Raw genomic sequence first — 23,796 nt, forward strand, 5'->3', positions numbered from 1 at the left:
CAACAAATAAGGAAACTGAGGCTCAGAGGGATTAAGTGGTCTGTCTATCCAGTGAGTGCCAGGAATTGAACCCAGGTCTAACTCAAAGTTCCATGCTCTCTTCCATATTTGACTATACTGTGTTTCTCTAATATCTAGGTATCTTTATCTGGGGTTTGAGTGTACTTGTAGAAAGATGAGGACTTTCATTGTGCTCTCATTGCTACTTGAAATGGCATTATATAAAAGCAGCTCTACATCTTTGTCCTAGCATGTGCATGGTGCCTGGCACGTGGCAGGGACTTGTGGAACAAATTAAGGGGTTCTCCTGATAAAAGAGCCAGCAAACAAATAAATCCCTGTTTACACCTGCATAATTCAGAGAGAGTTTTGAGGAAGGGGAAGGAGCTCATGGCTCCCTCAAAGGTCCTCTAGAACAGTCCTCTGCTGATTCCTAGACTTGATGTTTCTTGTACACACAGTAAGACAGCCTCCTCTGATGTTACTGCAATGCTTGCCTTTTGGTCTATTTTATCAAGACCATATCATTTTCACTCTTTGGCAATGAAATTTGCTCATTTCTGATCTGAGTATAGAAAGTTTATTCATATACTGAAGGAATTTGCAGTTTATTCATCAAGACATATAAAAATCTCACTTGTTTAAATTAGGGTAGTGCTATCTCTTACCTTAGAAAATGACTTCAGCCAGACTTCAGCCAGTTGGATTCAATTATCATCATTCTTTGAAGGCTTAGAATTTATCATCCCCTCAGGAAATCTAATGTAACATACTAAGATAGAAAAAAAATAGAAAAGGGGGAAAGTTCATCAAATGGAGACACAGGTCCTTTAATAAGGTTCTGCTTACTACTTATAAAAGTACAATAAAATGAAATTAAGGAAGGCGTTAAGTCACACTCACAGGAATGGGCACACTAAGGCCTATGGGCCATAGCTTGCTTTTGTAAATAAAATTTCACTGGAGTATAGCCATGTCTGTTTGTTTACATGTTACCAGTTACCATGTTAGCTGCTTTCATGTTACAGTGGCAGAGATCTTATGGCCCACAAAGCCTAAAATATTTACTATCCATCCCTGTAAGAAAATGTTTGCAGACCTCTGGAACTAGGGATATCAGAAAAATTAGAAGAACTAGAATTGTTTAATATGGGAAAGAGAAATCTGGGGATGATAAATTGGTTCATATTTTTGAGAGTGTATTATATAAAATGTGACTTGTTTCTTAATTTTCTACAAGGATAAACCTAGTGGAACTGATTTACCCTGTAGCATAAGGAAGAATTTTGGGGCTTTGGAGTTAAAACATGGAAAGGTGGTTACATGTGGTGCAAAATTTACTCCTTTTTGGCACCCCAAATTCCACTGTTAAGGATTCCTTTTGATTAGGATTATCAGTTACAAATCCACTGCTGAATGGAATAATTGATAAAGGAATAACATACTGAACTATCAGTAAACATTGAAATTTTCATGGGAATTAATCGATCAATTAAAAGGAAAAGGAGAAAATGGGGGCTATTTTTGGATAGGAAGAGATAAAGGAAAGGGTCAACAGAAGAGCCTCTGTCCCTGGGAGTGGTGGTGTTGAGCTGATGTCTTAGGTTAATGGAGGTGCATTTGGCTCCCACGGAGAGGAGGCCAGATGAGACAGTGATACTCTTGAAGACACAGATAAGCAGCCAGTGAAGTCAAACTTCTTTATGGTATAATTTTGAGTGTTAATGATTGGGCTTTCCTGATACTATAATCCCACAGACCAGAAAAGTAAAGAATCCCCACAGAGACCCTACACATATATGTGAGGCAAGGCGTCCTGGAGTAGTCTGCTGACCCCTGTATTAGCATCACTGGGAAAGTTGTAAACAACATAGATTCTTAAATCCATCTCAGAACTGCTGAGTTCAAAAGCAAAAGTTTGGGAGTGGAGTGCAACAATACAAATGTTCAATATCCCCTACGCCTCTACCCACCCCTCTCCAATCTGATGGTTTTTGCAGAGTGAAAGAGCCCTGAGTTTGCAGCCTGAGGGGTTTAGGTTTGTGTTCTGGCTCAGTTTCTTACTTACTGTGTAACCTTGGGCCTTCCTCCTAGAGCAGAGGAGCAAATGGCATAGTGTACACAAATGTGCTTAGAAAAACTGTAAACTGTTGTAACTGACGCTGGTCTTTTCATGTAACATTCTAAGGGTAACTCTGAATAGAAACACATTTGACTGATTCTGAAGCTCAGCATACTAGGTAAAAGTCTCTCCCTCTTCCTTTAATTAGTTGTGATTTCTATAGCCCTTCTGAGCCTTTCTCATTTTTTTCTAAGAAAATAATGATTTTATATATTATTCTGATGTAAGGCCTAATCATTATTGGCATATGTTAGATGCCACTAAGCATTATTACTATTCTCTCTTGCCAAGGAACCTGTGTCCTCTGGCAGGGAATCTAAGAGACTCTCTTCTGCAGCCTGCCTTGCACTCAGCCTGTTTGCTGCTGCCCGGCCCTGGGCTCAAGTTGTCTTGCTGTCTCCTGCACGGTCCTGAAGGAAACAGGGCCTACAAAGCACATTGGAACCAGCTATAAACATCCAGAAAACTGCCAGATGTGCTTTGGCGGGTTTCTGCGTCCCCTTCTTCCTGCTTGCCCTTGAGCATGCCAGGCTGCAAAGGATTTAATCCCACACAGGAGAGAGATTCTTTCTCTCAGAGGGAACCCATGTTGGCAGTGCTGATGCTAATTCACTCCCCTCTGATGGAGCTGACAGAGCAAAGAATGGCACCTCTTTTTTTCCTTTTTTTTTGAAAATCAGGAGTAGTGATGTTACAGGAAAGGGGGAGCCTGAGATGTATTCTTGGGATCATCTTGGTAGCACCCTTTGTTGTTTCAGTGTCGCTCTGGATGCTGTCAGACACATGCCTGCCTTGTGTTGAACCCTCTCTTATGTGCTGGATACAACATTTACAGTTGCTAAAAGAATGCCATCACTTGCAAAGTTTTTTGTGAAAATCACGTACTCAAAAGCCATAGAGATCATAAAACAAAGAGTCCATTCTTGGAGTAAAAATAGTAAAAAAAAAACAAAAACAAAAACAAAAACCCACCCCACTGTAAATAATGAGCACTGCTTATGTAGGGGCCTACATAGGTTATTTTTATAATTCATTTAAAATGTTTTAATAATTAAAATTCTTTCCTAAGGAATTGATTTTTCAATGGTTTGTCCAAAGGCTTCATCAGTCTTTATCACTTATGAAAATATTAAAAGGATGTTGGCTCAGGAAAATCAGGTGAAGTTTGTTACACAACCTATCTTTTCACTCTGGCTTCTTGGCTATGATACTGTCCCATAACTGTTAGGTTTGAATTAAGGACCTGACTGGTGGAAGATAAACAAATAGGTCTTTTCCTCAAGGGACATTATGAAGAAAGCTTGTTACTTATGTTTGCTCAGCAATAGTAATAGAGATTTTTAGTGATAGAAGAAAAGTTTTTCCTCCTTCAATTACCTTTTCCTGTAGGCTCAATAGAGATATGGATCTCATTTCCTAAGCCCAATATGCTATTTGGGTTTGCTTTCAATAAAATATCTATGAAGTGTCTTCAGCATGATCACTATTTAATGAGATTTAGTTGTAAAGCTTAATTCATATCAGATTTTCTAAATGAGAGATCACTGTCAACTTATTGTTAATTGAATTCAATAAAATCAAGGTTTCTATAATTAATGTGAACCACTTAATCTTTTAGCTCCTTGAATGAATGTAATTTTCTAAACACAGGTATCTTCTCATTTAATGAAATAGCAACATTTTAAGGAAAATAAATGTACATGTGGCTCCTTTTTCTGTTAACTCTTAATATCAAGTTAAATATGCCCCAAACCTTTAAAAAAGACATAATAAAAGAAAAATAATAAAACATTAACACACTTATTCAAAATGTTAATAGTAGTCCTATGGTGTCTAGAACATCAGTCCAAATCAAGTATATAATAGTTAAGAAGTGGCATTCAGTAGTACGAAGAGCAGTGGTTTCAGTGTCAGTAGGTATGAGTCATAGGCCTGCCTCTGCTCCTATTTGGGTGACATTGGGTAAACCACCAACCTTTCTGGGCCTTCTTGTTTTGATCAGTAAGGTGAGTGTTGGGCCAGATGGAATGATTCAAGTGCCTTTCATAGTTAGAGTTCTGTGATTCTGTATACTATTACATGGTATCAGAAACTTGTTACCTTAAACATTTTTGACAATTAAAATATTCCAAAAAGTTGATAGAATGATATAAAGAACACCTGTGGATCCATCAGTCAACCCAACAATCATCACTCTGTGGCCATCCGTGCCCCTTCCTCACCTCCAACCACTGACCCCTCTCCTGTGTTACTGTAAAGCAAGTTCCAGGCATTAGACTCTCTTCATCAACATAATCCCTCTACCATCTGTACTGTTACCCCCTGAGGTCTTAGATATTTTATTTTTAATAAATCTCAAATTGCTCTGCTATTTTTTCCTTTTCATTTTTAATAGACATTTCTAAGATAATTACAGATTCACAGGCAGTAATAAGAAATAATCAGAAAGATCCCATGTACTTTTAATCCAGTTTCCCACACTGGTAACATCTTGCATAATTATAGTGTAATATCACAACCAGGATATTGGCATCAATACAATTCAGTGATCTTATTCATATTTCCCCCTTTTAATTGTACTGATCTGTGTGTGTGTGTGTGTGTGTATACTTGGCTGTATACAACTTTATCGCATGTATAGGTTCATGTTATCTACCACCATGGTCAAGATATAGAGCAGTTCCACCGTCACAAGGACTCATGTTGCCCTTTTGTAACCATACCCAACTCCCTCCACCCACCCCCTTAATACTAGTCTGCTCTCTGTTCTTGATTTCTAAAATTTTGTCATTTCAAAACTGTTCTCTAAATAGAATCATACAGTCTGTAATTTTTTTGGATTGGCTTTTATCACTTGCATAATTCCTGAGAGATTCACTCAGGTGGTTGAGTATATCAACATTTTGCTCGTTTCATCGCGGAGCAATGTGGGATGGTGTAACAGTTTGTTTAACCATGACCTGCTAAGGGACATATGAACTGTCTCAAATTTTTGGCTAATCTGAATAAAACTGCTATGAACATTTGTGTACAGGTTTTTCATTTCTCTGGGATAAATGCCCAAGAGTGTAATTGGTGGATTGTATGGTAATTACATGTTTAGTTTTATAAGAAACTGCCATATGGTTTTCCAGAGAGGCTGCACCATTTTATATTCCAAGCAGCAGTGTACGAATGATCTAGTTGCTCTGCATCTTCACCAACATTTGAAGGTGTCACTGTTTGTTATTTTAGCCATTCTGATATATGTGTTGTGCTATCTCATTTTACTTTTAATTTGCATTTCCCTGATGGCTAATGATATTGAACATCTTTTTCATTTGCCTGTTTGCCATTTGTATATCATCTGTGGTGATCTTTTGCATTTTTACTCCTCCATTCACTTCTCTTAAGACTTTAGGTCAGGGTAGGCTTGCTGGTTAATCACCTATGAAGTTTGTTATAATATACTTAAATGAGAGGAAACAGATCTGCTACTGACATAGAAAATGCTGCTTACCATGGTTCTCAGCTCAGTGTTAGAGTTTCTGGAAATACAAAGATGAATAAAACAAGAACCTTGGTCTTGAAGTTCTAAAACCATCTGGCACTTTGAGAAAGGGAAGCAGAAAATATGTAGAAGTTTAGAGATTTCCAAACTGCATAACTTCAAGGGATGATATTTGCATGGGCATCATATAGGTGACCATGGATGACAGAAAGATCCTAGCAGACACAGGCCAAGAATTCAATTTAGTTAGTATGAGTTAAGGATGCAATAATGTCTTTGCCCATAAATAGCTGCCCAGAGCAAGGGCCTGAGTGACATAGCAGCACTCCCTATTAGAGGACAGGTACTCTAGCCTTCAAACCCCACAAATGTACTCAGCTGCCAGTGAGAACCATGACTGGAGTAAAACTTCTCATAGGCTCTTTAAGAAGCTTTTTCTGTCCCCTCTCTCTTATTCCTTGGACCTCCTAACTGTTCCAGAGAATCTGGATCTATGTCTAATTAATCACCCGTTTCAAGTTCCTGGTATTAGCCCCAACATACCTAAGTGCTTAGTTTGAGTTTGAGTGAAGGACAGTCTTTCCAGGAATTTTATCCTCCCTAGCAGGACTGAGTCATAGGCAATCTGTTTCTGCAGCTTTATGCAGAAATTAATGACCCAATTCAGTGTTTACTTACAAACTGGACAGTGATGGTCTAAGAAAAGAAATAGCTCAATAAAGAAGAGTAGAGGATAAATACACAGAAAGCTAATTTATGGTAAAAGTGGCATTATAATCAGTGGGAAAAGATGGACTATTAGAAATCATCTGGGAAAAATTCTTACCTCACGCTATACACAAAAACAAAATTAGTATGGATTAATGATCTAAATGTCAATTTTAAAAGCACGTGTATGAGAGAGAAAGAGAGAGTATGTGTGTGTAGAATAAAAGAGTTGAACACTTTTCTAACTTTCAAGCATGAAGTGGAACCTAGCAGGAGCCCTTCTAATGAAGACAGGTAACTCAGAAGCTGCAGATAGAAAATGTATCTGCTTTGACTACATTAAAAGATTTGACTACGTTAAAGTAAAAAAAAATCTTTATAATAAAATGTACAAGAAACAAAGTTAAAACTGAGTGAAAATATTTCATACACACATGTCACACACATCCTTGCATACTTCTGTTTTTCTGTGCTGCAGGTATTTATATGTATGTATTTCCAGTAATAAGTTATTATTTCTAATATAAAAAGTTTATATAATTCAATAAGAAAGTGGAAATTAAGTATCAGAAAAACAGGCAAAGAATAAGAACAGGCAAATCGCAGAAGACTACAAATTACCAATGAATATATGAGTAGATACTTGCTTTCACTAGTAATCAAGAAACTAGAAATTAAAACAAAAAACTGACATTTAAAAATTCATCAAATAGACAAAAATTAAAAACAAGTAATATTCAGTATTTATGGGATATGGGAAAGGGCATTCTTACACATTTTTGCTGGGAATATAAATTGATATAGCCTCTTTCTGAGGACAAATTGTCAGTATCTATTGAAATTTAAAATGTACATACCCTCTCATAAAATAATGTCACCTTTTGAAATCTGCACCATAGAAAAATCGAGGTGTATAAAGATGTATGTGTTTAGATATTCACTGCAGCATTAGTTGTAGTAGCAGAAAATTATAGTTAATCTAAAATATCCAGCAGGATGGAAATGTTTAAAAAAACCCTACAAAACTACAGCATAGTCATACATTGGTATACAGTGAAGCCATTAAAAGAAGAAACAAAATCTACAGCACAGACATGGCAGCATGTGGTAGTATGTCCCTGAGTGAAAAAAATCAAATCAAGGAACATATGTGTATACAGCATGATTTAATTGGGAATGCCGGTGTGAGAGGGTAGGTGGGTGTGTGTGTGTTTATGTGTTTGTAGACCAAAAAATTAAAAAGCCTGAAAAAATACACAGTGACCTATTAAAAATAATTACAAATCCGAGGTTACTACAGTGCTGGGATGTGGGGAGTTTCACTTTTTTTTTAAAATGTTCTTGTGCAGTGTTTGCAATATTTTAAATCACAATGATTTTATAATGTTAAGAAAGAAAAGAAATTATAAATGCTAAACAACCTAATCTTTGACTAAAAAGAAAGAATTTTGGTTAAGAGAATTTCTTTAAAAGAAGACATATTTTTCTTTGCCTAATGAAAATTTAAATATACAAAGAGAAAAACCTCTTCCTTGCTACTGTATTAATTTTCTGTATCTGGAATATTTATTTCAGTGATTTCTCTCTGGTTATTTAATTCACTGTATTTAATTGATAGTGTTTACTGGAGTTTAGTGAAAACCTACTTTGTAAATATCTCCAGTTGTGATTTATCTAGTGTAATATCTCCTCCAATGAATTGACTGTGAGTGGGGAATTAGTAAAGCAGATAACAGATCTGGAGAGTGGTCTGTGGCTTTACTTATCTCCACAGGAAACCTTATTTCATATTGATAAGGTATGAAATCTTTCCTGCAGCTCTTCCCAATTGTTCATTGTTGTAGTTACTGTTTTAATGAGAGGTAGGATGGAGCCAAACCAACCTGCTTCTTTCCCTCCACTAATTTACTATCAAAGGAAACTCTTCAACCCAAATAAATAAGTGAATGTGGATGGAACCAGATTCTGACTGAACGTGTGCAATTAATTGCTTCCAAACATTAACATACATTCTGAAGAAACCCCACACATAATAATAATTAAAAAATCAACTGGTGGAGAATGATTAGGTGAGAAGTGAGCTGGCTAGAACCATCTTTGTTAACAAAATCCTGTTTAAGTTGACATTAATATTTGCCATCTACTCTATTATAAATCAAGATTTATTGTAGAAATATACCAAAGATAGCACAATAATAAAGAAAACAGATTCATCTCAGGTTTTGAAATGTACCTAACAAACTCAACCTCTTGCAAAATAACTTTCTTATTCAAAATGGAACTGGGAATTGTTCAGCACACAATGAATCATCTTTTGGCAAGTACAATAGAATCTTTAGGGACATTTCACAGTCTCTTGTTCAATTGTTAGGATGTTTTTAGCTTTCACAGGTAGGGAAGAAGGTAGCTTGTATAGCCATCATCTTGTTGCTAAAATTGTCCAGTAAAGATTTTTCAGTTGCTCTTGCAATAGATCTTTTTGCTTTTTTTTTCCTTCCTGTTTTTTTTTACCCAGAGCTGCTTTGTCTCTCGAAAGCAATCTGGAATTACTTAATGCTAATGTTTTCTGGTTTTACTATTTACCCAGGACTCAAATGTTAAACATTAATGTGGGAAACTCCCTTTTCCTTACCTCATAGTCCTATGTTTATTTAACTGTTATTTTGCAAGAAGAAAACCTCATCTTTCTCTCTTCGTGTTAATGTACTTCTTTTTATTGACAAACATATTTTGTTTTTGTATTTGCTGTTTTTCAGGAGGCTTTAGAGCCACCTCTGGATGATTTTGAGTTGACCGAGACTGCCACGGCAACCGAAGTGATTAAATATGAGTATCATGTCTTGTATTCCTGTAGCTACCAAGTGCCTGTGCTTTACTTCAGGGCAAGCTTTTTAGGTAAGACCATGTTGGAAGCTAAATGTAAATTCATAACATTTACATATAAGGCAGAAAGCAGATTTGGAAAATTATTCTTGAGAGAAAAAAATAGAGTTAAAAATAAGAGAACTGTGGGTGAGGTAAGGTTTTACCAGTAAATTTTCTCATACTTTAGAAAGAGTATCAAGACTTCAGAGTGAATGATATCATCCCAGCCTTAAGTCTCAGCTTCAGATTCTTGGCTTCCTGCCCAACGTTGACTAAGCCCCCTGGCCCTTTTTCTTTACTTTCAACAAGTAGGAACAACTTAAAGCTACAATGTTTATTTACTTCTAACTTTACAGTAAAAATTTCTTTCAATCGCAAGCCATCCCATTAATTCGAAAGTCCCTATGTCTTCTTTCCCAAACACTAATTATTATTTCACGAACTGTTTATCTGTCCATTGAAGCTATATTTTAAAATAGCACTAACATTTCCTCTGGCCATCTATACATTTCCAGTGCCTCAGCTTCTTGGGATGCTGTTACTCAACTCATTCCCCTTGCCAAGAAGGTGAAACACCCTGTCTCCTCTGAGGCCTTGGCTAATAAAGCTTATTTAATCAGCAGCCACATGGCGTCCTCACCCTGCTGTGCAGCCTGGACCCCCCCCACTCACCCCACCCACCTATGTCCTCTGACTAAACTGGGTCAGCATTTTGAGGCCCCTCCACCGTGGGCTCAGGGACAAGATGAGATACCAACTCAGCCCACCCCTACCCTACTTCTCCTTTTCTATCTGGACTTAGCAGCATTTTGCATTTTGAACAGCCTTGTAACCTTTTTCAGATAGCTAAGACATCTGAATTTAGCCAGTGATATTTTATTTTTAATTAAAAAGTAGCTTAAGCTGCTTTGAATGTGTATTTGGTAGATTTAATCACTTGCTGCCTTATATTGTTTAATAGTCTTCTAATTTTGCAGTGTTGGTGGTTTAACAAGCACTTAGTATTTAAAACACAAGAACAAATTCTTATAGGCTCCCCAGTGAGAAGATTTTAATCTGAGGTGCAGTTCCTAAGAACTGACAATTTGGGGTAAATTTTCAACATGGGACATGGGGACTTGAGGACACTGATAGTTCACTAATTCACAAACTCTTGCTGCAGGTTTGTCCATATGATTATGACAGGCCTTAAAAACACTCACTTTATTGTAATTCTATTTGGTTTGGAGCCCAGAGGTTAAAAGAAGTTTCGTATTAGTGAGCTGTGTTATACTAAAAAGTAGGAGATGTATTTATTTACCGGGGGTGGGGAGAGAAATGCCTTTCTTGGTTTTGGTTTGCAGTGGCTCTGCCTGGTACCTTCTAGATTCAAAGCCATGCCGAGGCTGCAGGTAGAGGAAATAGAACACTACTTCTTCAATACTGTACTTTCATATAATTAGTATTCACCATAAGCAGTTAATCACCAGAGGAGAGCTCCCAGAGACAAAACAAGTTGTTTAGCTTGTCAGCATTAGGGAATCTGAGGTGTTGAAACATGACTGCTTCTAGCTGCAAGTGGGTTTTGCCGAGGCTGGTGGATGAGCTCATGTGTGTGCTTTGCTCTTACGTGCCAACAGCTCCCCTTACAGTACGGCACGGTAATTGTTCCTGCAAGTCCAATTATGTTGTAATGAAATTTGTATACTTCCTAAGATCTTTTCTTCATAGTGGTTTTCTATTTCTTAAAGAAAAAATACTAGCATTTTGGGGTTCTATTTGTATATTTTTAGAATGCCCTTCATTTATGCCTTTATAAAAGAAACCAGAAAAGTCATTTATTTTGTGTGGAAGCATTTCTTGTTCTCCACCCTCTCTGTTCTGAGTTATTTAGAATGAGCATTAGGGATTTTTAAATTCTGGAATTCACTTAGCGGTTTTTCAGGTACACATTAAGGTATCAAATTTAATTTTTGCAAAGCATACTGAATGTTTTCTTGTGGAGAAACATGAAAAAACGGTTCTTTCCTTTATCATATTCTAATAATTTCTTTTTTACCTAACTTAACCTAATGAGTGTTCTAAAAATGTATCGCCCTTTATTCTGGAGTCATAATTTTTCATTTATTCCTCTCAGTCCATTCCCTCTTCCTGTGTTATGGGATTACACTCGGCCCTTTATCTGTTTGTTAAACAAATCTCTGTCAGTGTGGTGAATGGATTCCTAACATCTTCCTCTTATTCCAGGTCCAGATTTTTCTTTGTCTCATTCTAAGAGAGTTCCGACCTAGAAAAAGGATGGCTATAAAATTTCTTGCTCAGGGGTCTTTTTCTGTTGCTTCAAAAATAGTTCACTTAGCCTTGTTTTTGACAGATACTTACAATTTCTTTTGCATTTGACTGTTAGTAAAAATTAGTTTCTCTTCTTTGCTCTGAATTTTCTTCCAGTACCTCTTTTTTTTTTAAAGCAGGTAGTAAGTAGCTCTCATTTAAATTAACGTTACCTTTTCTTTACTCAACTAGCTTAGATTCCAGAGGAAATCTTTATTCTGTTTCTTGAAATGCAAATCTATTTGACTGTGGTTACCTCTTAATCCTCTATATGTCCAGTGTCTACCAGGCCAACTATTGCCTAAGATTCAGCTAATATGCCACTTGCTCTTGTCACTCCCATGTCATATCATATCATATATCGTATCACAGGTTACACTGATAGCAGAATTATTTATTTGTCCCCTCTAAAATGGTAAGTTAGAAGGTAGGACTTTTAAGATAAAAAGAGGGAGGGAGGAAATTAATAGTGAGTACCTACAACCTACAAAGTGTTAAGCTTTATTCATGGCTGTGTGTGTGTAATACATATATGATAATATATATTATTTATGTTACTCATTTTAATACCCACAATATCACTTATGGCGCAGTATCAACAAGTATTTATTGAATGAACTGGTGAGGAGGAATTTCCAACCATTTCTGCATGCAGCGCAAAGATGGAAACCTTGTGATGGTGCCTTATTTGAACTTTTCTGATGAGTTATAAGGGAGTAATGCTGTTGTCTTCAGGCAACTTAGGACCCGAACCATCTATTTATCTTTACTCCTTAGTCTGGTGCTTCTCAGAGACCGCAGAAATGGTTGGCTACGGAATATGGGAAGTCCTGAGGACTCAAAGGTGAGCAACCGACTAGATGGGACAGCTGTTCCACTTCTCTAAACACACATTTTTATTTGATCCTTGAAGGCAGACAGCCAAATTGAGACAGCGTCTGTTTCTGGGTGCCTCTCGTTTTTACTACTTGAGTATTACAGGAGCTCAGTTCCCCAGGGTGTAACATAGATTCAGAAGGAGAAATAAGTTCTTCCCAGTGCTCTTTTTTCCTCTACCCACTCTTGCTATTTTAGCTTTGGGAGAGCTAGTGGCTCATGCTTAATACCATTTGCTACCCAGCACTGGGTGAGACATAATTGCACTTCTGTCAAGTAATAATGACTAGCTTACATTCAAATAGTGTTTTGTAGTCTATCGAAGTACATTCTCACAAAGCACTGATGTCTTCAAGTGTCTGCCTGTGTTTCTCCCCCCACCCCCCATTATTTTTGAAGCACACTGTGTTAAAGAATTATTTGTATCATGTGAAAGGCTTCTATCTACCGCTCATCACTTTATCATTCCAACGCTTTTTAGGCCCCTTTTTTCCCTTTTTGGGACTTGGCTTTGGCCAAAAGCTGATGGCACGTGTTAGAAATGTGGTATAAACTTTAGGCATATAATAGTGGCTTTGAGCTTAACTAGAGTTCTAAGCTTACCTAGTTTTCCCTTTCATTGCAACTAGAGAGTTCTATATTTATTTCAGCTTAAATTCTTATTAATTTCTTCCCTGTCTCTCTTCTTTTCCTTTGTTCTCAATCTCTATTGAAAAATAGACCAAGTGGTTCTTCTCATTTTCAAAATATTTAATTCTTTGGTGCTGACATATGGGCTCTTCTTGGGAACCGTTTTGATGTATTTCTTGAATTAGTCAGAAGGGCTGCTTTTGAGTAGGGAAGGAAACATTCCTTCCATTCAGCAACTGAATGTCTGTTCTTTCTGGAGATCCATTCTATTATTGGCCTGGGGAGTAGGACTATAAAATTAAAAATGTAGCCCAGATATTCCACGTATAAGATTTATCTGCTTGTTATACGCCTGAAAGATGCTCATGGAGAAACAAGGCAAAAGAAATAGCCGAAGAATAATTCCTTCTCAGTGGCAGCATAACCAAACCAAGATAAAGGCCAGCTCAAAGGAAGAATAATGAGAAGTTTGGAATCAGAGAAGTGTACACATCATCAAGGAGGAGGAGGAAGAGGCTTGTCCCTGGTGTGGAACAGGAGGACGTCTTTGGAGTACATAGAAAAAAATGACAGGAAAACAGGAAAGAAGGGGCGTGGAGGAAGCTGGAGAATAAAAGTAAAATATCCATAGCTCTGTTCAACAGTTTTCAAGGGAACGTAACAGGTTGACTTTTCTGAAGGGGCTGGAACAGCCTTGGAGAAGGGGAGAAATGGGGAGAGCCACGCCGCAGGGCTGGAGAGCAGGCGTGTGTGGGGAGGCCGGTGTGCAGCAGGGGTTTTCCTTAAGATGAATTGTGGAAGAGATGGCTGGAAAGATATCTTGAGATCAAACTCTGAAAGGGATAATGGAAGGATGGGGTTGGAGGACCTAATAAAAGTGTGAAGGAGAGTGAGCAAAAGTGAATGAGATCAAGGAGGGATTTCCTAGAGCATAAATTATGACGGAGTGAAACAGAAAGGGAATAAATGATGAGAAGAAATTAGGAAGAATGAAATTTTAGGAAAAGGAATTTAGCTTGGATTTTTTTTAGCATTGTTGTTAGAAATGTTAAATTTTTTTTTTTAATTTCAGAGAAAATGAACTAGAAAGAATATATTTTCAGGAAAAATGACCATTTCTAGTACAGTGAGGGGTAAGGTTGAACAGGAAAGAAAGATGGATTAGAGAGGTACTTAAAGATGAAGGCAAAAATGATTCTAGTTAGTTATTATAATAAGCAGGAAATAGAAAATTATTTGACAAATAATTTAGAATCTTGCTTGATTGTAGAGAATCTTTAAGAAAGTTTATATATGCCACTTATATTTATGTAAACGGTAAATCTAGACAAAGTCATAATAATACAATGGAACATGAATTTTCTTGCATTAAAAAGAGATTCTAGGGATTGAAATGAAATTTGATGAGCAAACAACATTATTAAAAAATAGTGAAATAATATTCAACTAATACCAATATATTCAAACTGAAAAGCTGAAATAATAGAGGAAATTTAATGAGAATTATTTGTTGAACTAGGTAAATGCTTGAAACATTGTGGAGAATTAGAATGGGAGTAGGATTCTGGGTTAGAACACATAATGGCAAAAGAATTCCACTGAAAAATCAAGTCCTGATTTTAAAATATATTAAAGAAAAGGTGAAACAAAACTACAGGGACAGCTAATTAGCCCAAAACCCCATGTTAGTACAAAGCATCACATACACAAAAAGCAGCAGGTTTCATTTGGATTCAGAGACCAGGAAGAGGATATGACAAGGCAAATTTATTTTCTTACCTGAAAGAGACTATACTTTAACTTTCTTGGACAGATAAATGTTTGTGTTGTGGCTCATAAAGAAGAAACATTTCATTGCTTACTCTTGGCAAAACAAGCCCTGTTTGAAACATCCATTAAAACATACACGAGTGCCTACTGTGTTCACAGCACAAAAACTCATTAGCTTATTTTTTAAATATGCTGAAGAAAATCGCCTCCCAACTTGAATTTAGTATTGCTTTTCTCCTCCTTTAAAGTCGTCAAGGCAGAATTTTTCAAGTCCATATATTAGGTGCTGTGCTGAGAAGGTGGAGGCTGCATTCTTGGAAAGGAGATCAAGTTGAATAGATAGGGTGCTGCTACAGATGTGAACAGGCCCATGTTCTGGGGGTACGGAGATTTGAAGAGAGCCAAGAGTCCAAAATGCTGAGTACTGGTGTGCCAGAGCAGCAAGAGGTTGGAATCAAAACCTCAGGATACTTTGGATAGGATTGAAAGTAGAGTGTATTCTGATTTAGAACCAGCAGACCTAATGTTGTAGATGTTCACCTGGTGATACTATCTTTGGAGTTCTGATGAGTAGTTGTATCTGAGTTGATGTCTTGTCGATACAGTGTTGCTTCCCATAGGACATTTTATGACTCAGATTCCTCAAGAAAGTCTTGTATGTACTTCTACTAGGTTAAGTGTTTAATTTAAATGAGAGTTTACAGCATCACTTACATTATCATAAGTTCTTAACACTGTGTGGACAGTTTAAGGTGACCCCAAATTACTCCTCTTTGGGCTGTTGGGCAAATTTCTCATAAAAATGGATTGCAACATACATGAACTTTCTCATGTAACTGAAAGATGTCTTATATTTATTTTCTACTCAAAATTACTAGACAAATATATAGTATTTAAAAAATTGGGGTTGATAATTTCGAAAATTGATAAATATTCAGCAAGATTTATAAACCATTTATCTGGGCTATATTAGTTAGGTAGACTTGATTGCAAATAATTGAACCTGACCATGATAATCAGGAAAGGATTTATTGGAAGGGTAGATCACTGAGTCAACTGAAGGCAGGGATGACAGGATGAGGGACTATCTATCTCCCTTTGGCTTCAGTGGTGTGAAATGGGGCTCCATCTTCTACTTATTTTGGAATTTCTCTCCCAGATGGGAACTGTGTTTGGATACTGAAAAATTAAATATCCAGTATATCTTCCTCTACTTACTACTATATTTATATAAGTATGAGAGGTTTTTTTACATAACTTAAAAGCATTTAATCAATGAATTTTTAATCATGATTGTTGTCTTTATTCCTAGTAATAATTGTGTTAATTGCTCTAGAAATGATGTTAAACATCCATCTATCCAACCATTGAAAAATATTTATGCACAAGGCATGAATATGTTTCTGGTATGTCAAGGTGAATAAAGGAATCAGAGATGGATGTTCTCAAGGAACTTGAGTCTACTGAGGGAAACAAGACAGGTCAGAAATTCACTGTAACAAGTAGAATATATTAAGGGCCATAAGAGAAGTAAAGATTGCCACCAGGCAGAGAGTAGGTTAGTGGTTGACAGAGGCTAAGGAATAGGAGAAATGAGGACATTTTGGTTAAAGGGTACAGATTTTCGGATATAACATGAATAAGTTCTAAGGCTCCAATGTACAGCATGGTGACTGTAGTTAACAGTACTGTATTTTATACTTGAAAGTTATGAAGAGAATAGATTTTAAATGTTCTAACCACACACACACACACAAATGGTAAGTATGTGAGGGGATGGACTTGCTAACCTGTTGTAGTAGTCATTAACAATATACACATATATCAAATCATCATGTCATACACCTTAAACTTATACAATGTTATATATCCATTATATTTCAATAAAGCTGGAGGGAAACAAGGCTCAGAGGGTGGAGATTACCTTGAGCTGGAGTGATGAAGAGAGGCCTTGGCTGAATTTGGGATTTGTCCATGCAGTGATGAGGGAAAGGGTAGGCCTGGCCTACTAAGAAACCTAGGAAAGGCAAAATTCTAGATTTTCCTAGGTTAGGCAATGTTGATGGAGACTACTAGTGACAATAAAAATGACACCACCACTAATGTGTGCATCTCACTTTATAGTTTACAAAGAGCTCCTGGGTACAGAGACGTATGGTGAACTGGTGAAAGTATGGGGTCTGGAGCTGAAAAGCCTCGGTTCTGATTCCCAGCTCTGCTGCTAACTGCGTGACCTTACTGAAGTTATTGAACTTTTTGTTTCCTTTCTTTCATCATTAAAAAAATTTGGAGTAATAATAATAATAGTAATACCTACTTTATAGAGTTTTGAGGTTTGTGAGCTAGTGTGTGAAGTGGGGCTTGGCATGTTGTACCTGTCAGTACTGCTAGCTGCGTTCTGTATCTTAAGCCTCAGAATAACAGATACAAACTGTCATGCTCAGAGGGGTTAAATGATTTATTCAAGGATACATAGAAAACTATGGAGTTAAGACTCGAACTCTTTAGCCCATTTTTTAACTGCATGATGCAGTAACCAAAATTTAAGAAACATTAAAGAGAAGTTGCCATAATCTATATTTTTGGAATTTTCATTCAGATTCCTTGAGATTAATACAGACACAAAATGGAAAAAATGTACTCGGGAATAAATAAAAAATACAGAATTAGCCAGCACTGTAGCTGATAAGAATGTACATGAACAATTAACACTCATTTCATATCACAGTGTAATTTTCTTACTGAAGCAAAAACGAATTTTCCTCTTTGATGGAGCATCATCTCTGCCTCAGTGTGGAGTATGACATGAATCTTTATATCCTTTGAAGCTCTCTTGAAGGCAGTATATTGAAAAGTGACATATTTCATTGTGAAAAATCCACCCTTTCCTTTTTATTTCTAGTGACCACACTCAGAATATTATTCCTAAATTCGCACTGAATAATTTATACTCTCTCTCATCCTCCTTCTAGGAGTTATGAACTTTCAGTGAAAGCATGCACCACAGGGTAAAGGCGACTTCAGCATGCTTGCACTGGAGTTAGGTAGTGCTGGTGAAATACCTCATGCTGCTCTTTGATTCATGAAAACTAATAGCCTTGAGAAGTTTAATTTAGAAAGCTGCACATTTTGAGTAATATATAGATTACTTGACATGTAGGTTATTATTCAATTGAGAGATTTTATATGAAAATGTTAAATTAAATGCTACTGGCAGTTGCTAAAGATCGTACTTTTTAATTATTCTATTTTTCATCCATTGTCTCTTCCTCTTTTGTCATTGACATTTCAGGTTGCTGACAGAATATTCCTCTAGTGCGAATGTGTATTATCATTCCAGGTGATAGAGGCACATAGTAGGCACTCGATAAACACTTGTTAAATAAATGACCTTAATTTACCATGCTCACTTTGTAGGTTGCTGCTGAAATTATTTTGGCTTCTACTTCAATTTTTCAAGTATGCAAGGGATTTTACTGAGGTTCTCAGCCTCAGTGTGATTAATGAGATTTCTAAGCATGTTGAAATTGGTGCTATCGAATATCTTGGGTCTGAAACTAGGGAGTCGTTGATTGAGTATGCTTATGTCTCCTCTGACTGAGGCCAGACAGAAAAAATAGACCCTCTAAAAAGGGCTTAAAGTTCTTGATTGAAGATAACTTCAGTGGAACATGAAGGCACATAATAATGTGTTTCATGAATTTAACCCAGTATTTGTTTATGTCCACATTTTAATTTTAAGTTAAAGGTTTGGGTCTTCAATTTTCATAAATAGGTAGATAGAATCAAAATAATGAAATTCATCAAGTTTCTGCCATATTTAAGCTCTATTTTTATGATGTGGTTTTACAAATATATTTGACTATCTCATGTCAATGATTTCAGTGGGATTTCTGAAGGTTCCATTTTGGTGTTGGAATAATTAGAGTTACAATCATATTTGAATATATTTTGTATGTCAGTTGTGTATATCGTGTTTGAAGATATTGCTGATCAATTCAAAATTTTTTGTTTTTGAGTAAAAGACCACAAAACTAACTTTTGTATGTCTTCAGTCATGAAGATGTGAGCTATGACTAGGCAAACTGATGATGAAGGCTTAGAGAAAAGAATCCACGTCATACTTCATTAAATCATTATTGTCATATCTGTATGTGAGAGACAAAGCTATGTCACCCAGATCTCCTGTACTGTAAATGGTCTGCAGAAACTGAAGAGATCGACACTCTTGTCAGAGTAGCTGGCACAAGCACTCATTTGATCATTGTTAATACATGTGTTTTTAAACAGTTTTGTAAACACATTGGAGAATGCAATCACATCCATTCACTTAAAAAACACTGTTCTCTGTAGCAGGCAGGTAGCACTCTCATAAATCTGCATAAAGGAGTGTCATGCATCTATATTTTGAACTTATTTTTTTACTCCTTGTGATTGTCTCTTATTCTAAGTTGACCAGATCATTTTTTAATTCTTATTTTTAATTGAAGTATAGTCGATTTACAATGATAGTTTCATGTGTATAGCAGAGTGATTCAATTATGCACATACATACATATATGTATATTTTTTTCAGTTCCTTTTCCATTATAGCTCATTACAAGAAATTGAATATAGTTCCCTGTGCTATACAGTAGGTCCTTATGGTTTATCTATTTTATACATAGTAATGTGTATCTATTAATCCCAAACTCCTAATTTTTTAATTCCTATATTTAAGATGTTAAATTTCTTTCCTCTAAATTTGGTGTTTCCTAAAACTTATGACAAATACTCTTAATTATAGCATCACGTCTGATGAAACATTCTATGACATTTGTTTTAGGTCTCTCCACATTGTTGCTAGGCTGCTGATCATTGCATTTTGTATGAATGTTTCCAGCAGAGTATACAGGTTTTTGACAGTGGTAATATCCAAGCCATTTACTCCATCCTTAGATTGTTTGCTGAAATATTTTAAGGAATAAAATTAAAATCATTACTGATTCCCAGATTTTAAACCCAGCATTCTTCTCTAGGTCTGCAAAGCCTTTCCTTGTTTTAGAGGACATGTAGTTAAGGAAGGCATTCTTTCGTTTATCATTTATCCAGTAAATATTTATAAAGCATTTGCAATGTGTGAATGAGGCTTAGGACTGTGCAGCAGGACTGCAGTGGTGATAGGACATATGCAGTCTTCGCTCTCAGGGGCAGCACGGAGCAGCAGGAAGAGCACTGGATTGTGAGTACCGAGACTTGATTCCAGCTCCAGTGCAGTCATGAACTGTCTGCGTAATTTTGGCAGATGTGTATTGCCTAAAGACCTTGGTTGCCTTGTCTATAAAATTAGTAATTATACCAGCAATAACATTTTATTATTCTTCAACTTGATTTCTTCTAACTTTGACATCTGAAAGTTATTCTAAAAGCATGTCATCTTTTTATAATTTGATTATTTGGTTACTGTGTGATACTGCTGTGCCTAGGATGCTATTTCTCTCTTCCAACATCAGTACACACACACACATGTGCACATGCACGTGCATATTTTGAAAATGTGTGATGCTTATCTTAAAAGTAAAGTTTGGCCCTACTCTTTTAAATGTGTTCAGAAAACAATATAACGCAGATACTGAAGGCAGCTTGTTTTTAACTCGTAGCTAAACATGACATTCAAATGTTAATTGGATGAATAAATCTTGTTCATTTTACAGACATGGAAATGTCAGTGGAATAAAACTATTTATCACAAGATAATGGTCTCCTGCCACCAGATAAATGCCAAGATGAAGATACTTATTGAAAATGTATCAAAATATTCTTTTTCTATTTATTGAAAATAAAGGTTGAGGAAAAGTTCAACTTTTCAGGTCACACATGAGAAATGCCCTGTCTATGGGATTAGTATATTACTATAGCAAACGGAGCTGTGCATGGTATAGAAACAACAAGAAGATTCTAAGAAATAATGGCCTGTAAGTGACTCTTTCAGCTTTACAGCATGAGAATTACTGGAGTGGTGCAGTGGGAGCTAGGAGGAGATACCTAACGTATATTGAGCTCTTATTGTATGCCTGACACAGTCCTAGGTATGTCATTGATGTAGGCCGTTCACAAGAACAGGATTTGAAAAGGATTATTATCCCTATTTTTCAGGTAAAGTTAAAAGCAAGATAACTTGCAGTCATGTAGAGAATAAATGCCAACACCAGGATTCAAACTCAGCTGGGCCTTCAAATCTCGCACTTCTCTCCCACACCCCACCCACATCTTTTCTTGTACTCCTTAAGTCTGAATGCAATACCTTTTCATTTGGGGAGGGGTTTGAGTAGATTATTTCCCCAGGTTTTGTTGCATCTGATGACCAAATACTTTTTTGTGCTTAATGATTCAGTATGCTGATGAATTTCCTTTAAATTATATTGTCTACTTTCCTAAGGAGAAGAGCACACCCTTGAGTCTTGAGGACTTGGTGGCTTTGAAGGGCCAGATAGCACTAAATTCTAACATTAAGCCATCTGCTTTTCCGCAGCATGTGGTTTTAAAGTCCATAGGTAATTCCCTCTTTCTGCCTTCTTTTCTGAACCTAGTTGTCTTGTTTCTTCACTTACCTTGCACCATAGTGTACTTCATAAAATACATTATTTGGGTGATTATGAACATAGGTGAATAATTGAAGCTGCTTAAAGAAAGAAAAGGAGGTTTATTGTTCACTAAAGCTTTTGTTAATCTCTTCATGCCAAGCCTTTTCAAGCCTCTCCAACCCCAACAATCCCTTCTCCACCTGCCACAAATGGTGGGTGTTAATGTCTCCCTCCTCTGGACTGTCAGACAACTGCAGTTTTCCTGTGGCAGTGACCACTTTCTACCTAGTATTTTAGTATCGGTATTTACTGAGATACTGGTCATAGTTTCCCTAGTAGGGAAACTCTCTTTACTAAGAGAAATTGTGTGCTTTCCTTATCTCTATTCTGCATGGTACCCAACAGAGTGATTTGAACATTGCAGATATTCAGTCAAGAGGTTGAAAGAGGCATGTGTATGGTCTCTGATTTAAGGATTAGAGGAGATGTTAAGAGTTCAAATACATCCATAGAACACTGTTGTGAATATGTGAGTCTGTCTGCCTGGTCCTTTGCAGATGCTTCTGTCTATCATTTCTCTCTCAACTACATTTGGATTATATTTATTTTATAAAATTCCTTGAGGCAATAAAGGAACAGATAATTTAACTGCTAGATGGTTACAAAAGAGAGAAGTTTGAATGTTTAAACTTCCCTCAGGAGGAAAATAGTAATTCACATAGCATTCTTTTGATACATAAATAGTACATGTACTACTAAAGATTTTTTAAAATCTTAACATTCTTTCAGCACTTGTAGACAGACACCAAGCACCATCGTGTCAAATGGATTACTAACTGGCAGTCTTTACCATGCACCTTCACAGATGGAAGACCTTTAACTCTGAAGGACATATGGGAAGGCGTCCATGAGTGCTACAGGATGCGGCTGCTGCAGGGACCCTGGGACACGATTACTCAGCAGGTTAGAGAGTATTTTCATTGTATTATAAGTGATTCTTTCCCTCTGCTCATCTTTTTTTCTAGCTCTCTCTCCCCTCCTTTTTGGTTTTTTTTTTTTGTTGTTGTTGTTGTTGTTTGTATTTCACTCCTCTACTTCCTTACAGATTTCAATTCAAAGACAGTTTCCTGTAAAACATCTTCCCAGACCCAGGCTTGGTTTAGCCTCTCTGTTTTAAGCCCTCATAGAACCCTGTAACTTTCCTTCATAGTGCTTTTTTACAAGTTGAAATTATATACATGGATTCAAAAAAAATTAATGTCTCTCTTCCATTATACTGTGTGCTCCCACATGGGCAGACCCTGTTTTTTTCCTCTTCGTTGTACATCCAGCGCTAGCACAGTACGTATCATACAGTAGGTGTTCAATAAAAATGTATTAGGTAAATGAGAATAGAAATAAAGTTGGCATATCACCAAGAAATAGATTATTTAGCTTACATCATCTAAAATTCTTTAGATTTTTACTCATAGGTCATTTGCAAAAAAAATTAACTTTTGATTAATAATAGATTTGCAATAGTGATCTGAAAAACTTGAGAAAATAGATCTGCAAAAGTAGATATAAAAAGTAAATTTGCAAAAGTAGAGAAAAATGATTTGTTAATCATATAACTCATTATTACTGCCTTGCTAAAATCAGCAGTTAATTATTTTAGAAATTTAAAAATACTCATCACCTTGCAACCATAGTCTCTTTAAAAATAATTTTTACTTTTATCAAAAATATTATTTTTCCCTGCCTCTGTTAAGCTTAATCAAAGCTTCCTTTAAAAATGACTTATCAGCCATTAGAATTTTTATGCCCTCTTATGTGTTTGATCATAATAATGACAGTTTACCTCCCAATCAGCATAAGAATCCTTAGCATCTCGTAAGCAGTTCTTTGACAATGACTGCAAATGACCATTTTCTATGTTTTAATTGAGGACAAAACTAGGTTTAAGTATATGAATCTTTCACACTGCCCCTCAAATTAATCCTTTTCTTTCTCTTCCTGCTGTCACCTTCCTAGATCAAGCCTTATCACCTCTCCTAGAACAATTAGTAAAACTTCTGTTTCCTTCCCCCCTGCCCCTTCCCATTACACATCTTCCTAACCATGCTGTACTTACCTTACCCATGTGCAAACCTGCGATAGCTGTCTGAGGGCCTGTGGCATGTTGTCTAAATGCCTGGCCTGGGTTTCAATGGCTGCTGCTCCCTGGGTCCAATCTGACCTTATCTCCCTCTCCTCCACACTGTGCAGTCTCAGCTCCTGCCGGACATGGCTGTTCACGTCTCTGAACTCATCTTGGGCAGTTTGTTCTTGGAATTTTTCCCAGGTTTAATGCTTTCCCTGTTGCCTTCCTTCTATCTTTCTATTTCCTCTTCATTCTTTCATATGTTCCCTTCTCTGAAACCACTTTAGCTCACAAAAATGACCCCCTCCAAAATCCCAGTTCTGCAGACCAGGCAGGAGTG

The 23,796-nt window shown here is 36.6% G+C and overlaps 1 protein-coding gene across 3 annotated transcripts in view; it reads left to right on the top strand.

The window, feature by feature from the left end:
* The window catches only part of ATG10 (autophagy related 10), a 213,536-nt gene that overhangs the window by 114,274 nt on the left and 75,466 nt on the right, over window positions 1–23,796 (top strand). For all 3 annotated transcript variants that reach the window (XM_032475438.1, XM_032475417.1, XM_032475427.1), the window contains 2 exons: window positions 9,077–9,215; window positions 22,200–22,297. In XM_032475438.1, coding sequence (XP_032331329.1) covers window positions 9,077–9,215; window positions 22,200–22,297 — 237 coding nt within the window. The remainder of the gene's footprint in view (window positions 1–9,076; window positions 9,216–22,199; window positions 22,298–23,796) is intronic.

The sequence above is a fragment of the Camelus ferus genome, chromosome 3, assembly GCF_009834535.1.
Source record: "Camelus ferus isolate YT-003-E chromosome 3, BCGSAC_Cfer_1.0, whole genome shotgun sequence".
In the NCBI taxonomy this organism is placed as follows: domain Eukaryota; kingdom Metazoa; phylum Chordata; class Mammalia; order Artiodactyla; family Camelidae; genus Camelus; species Camelus ferus.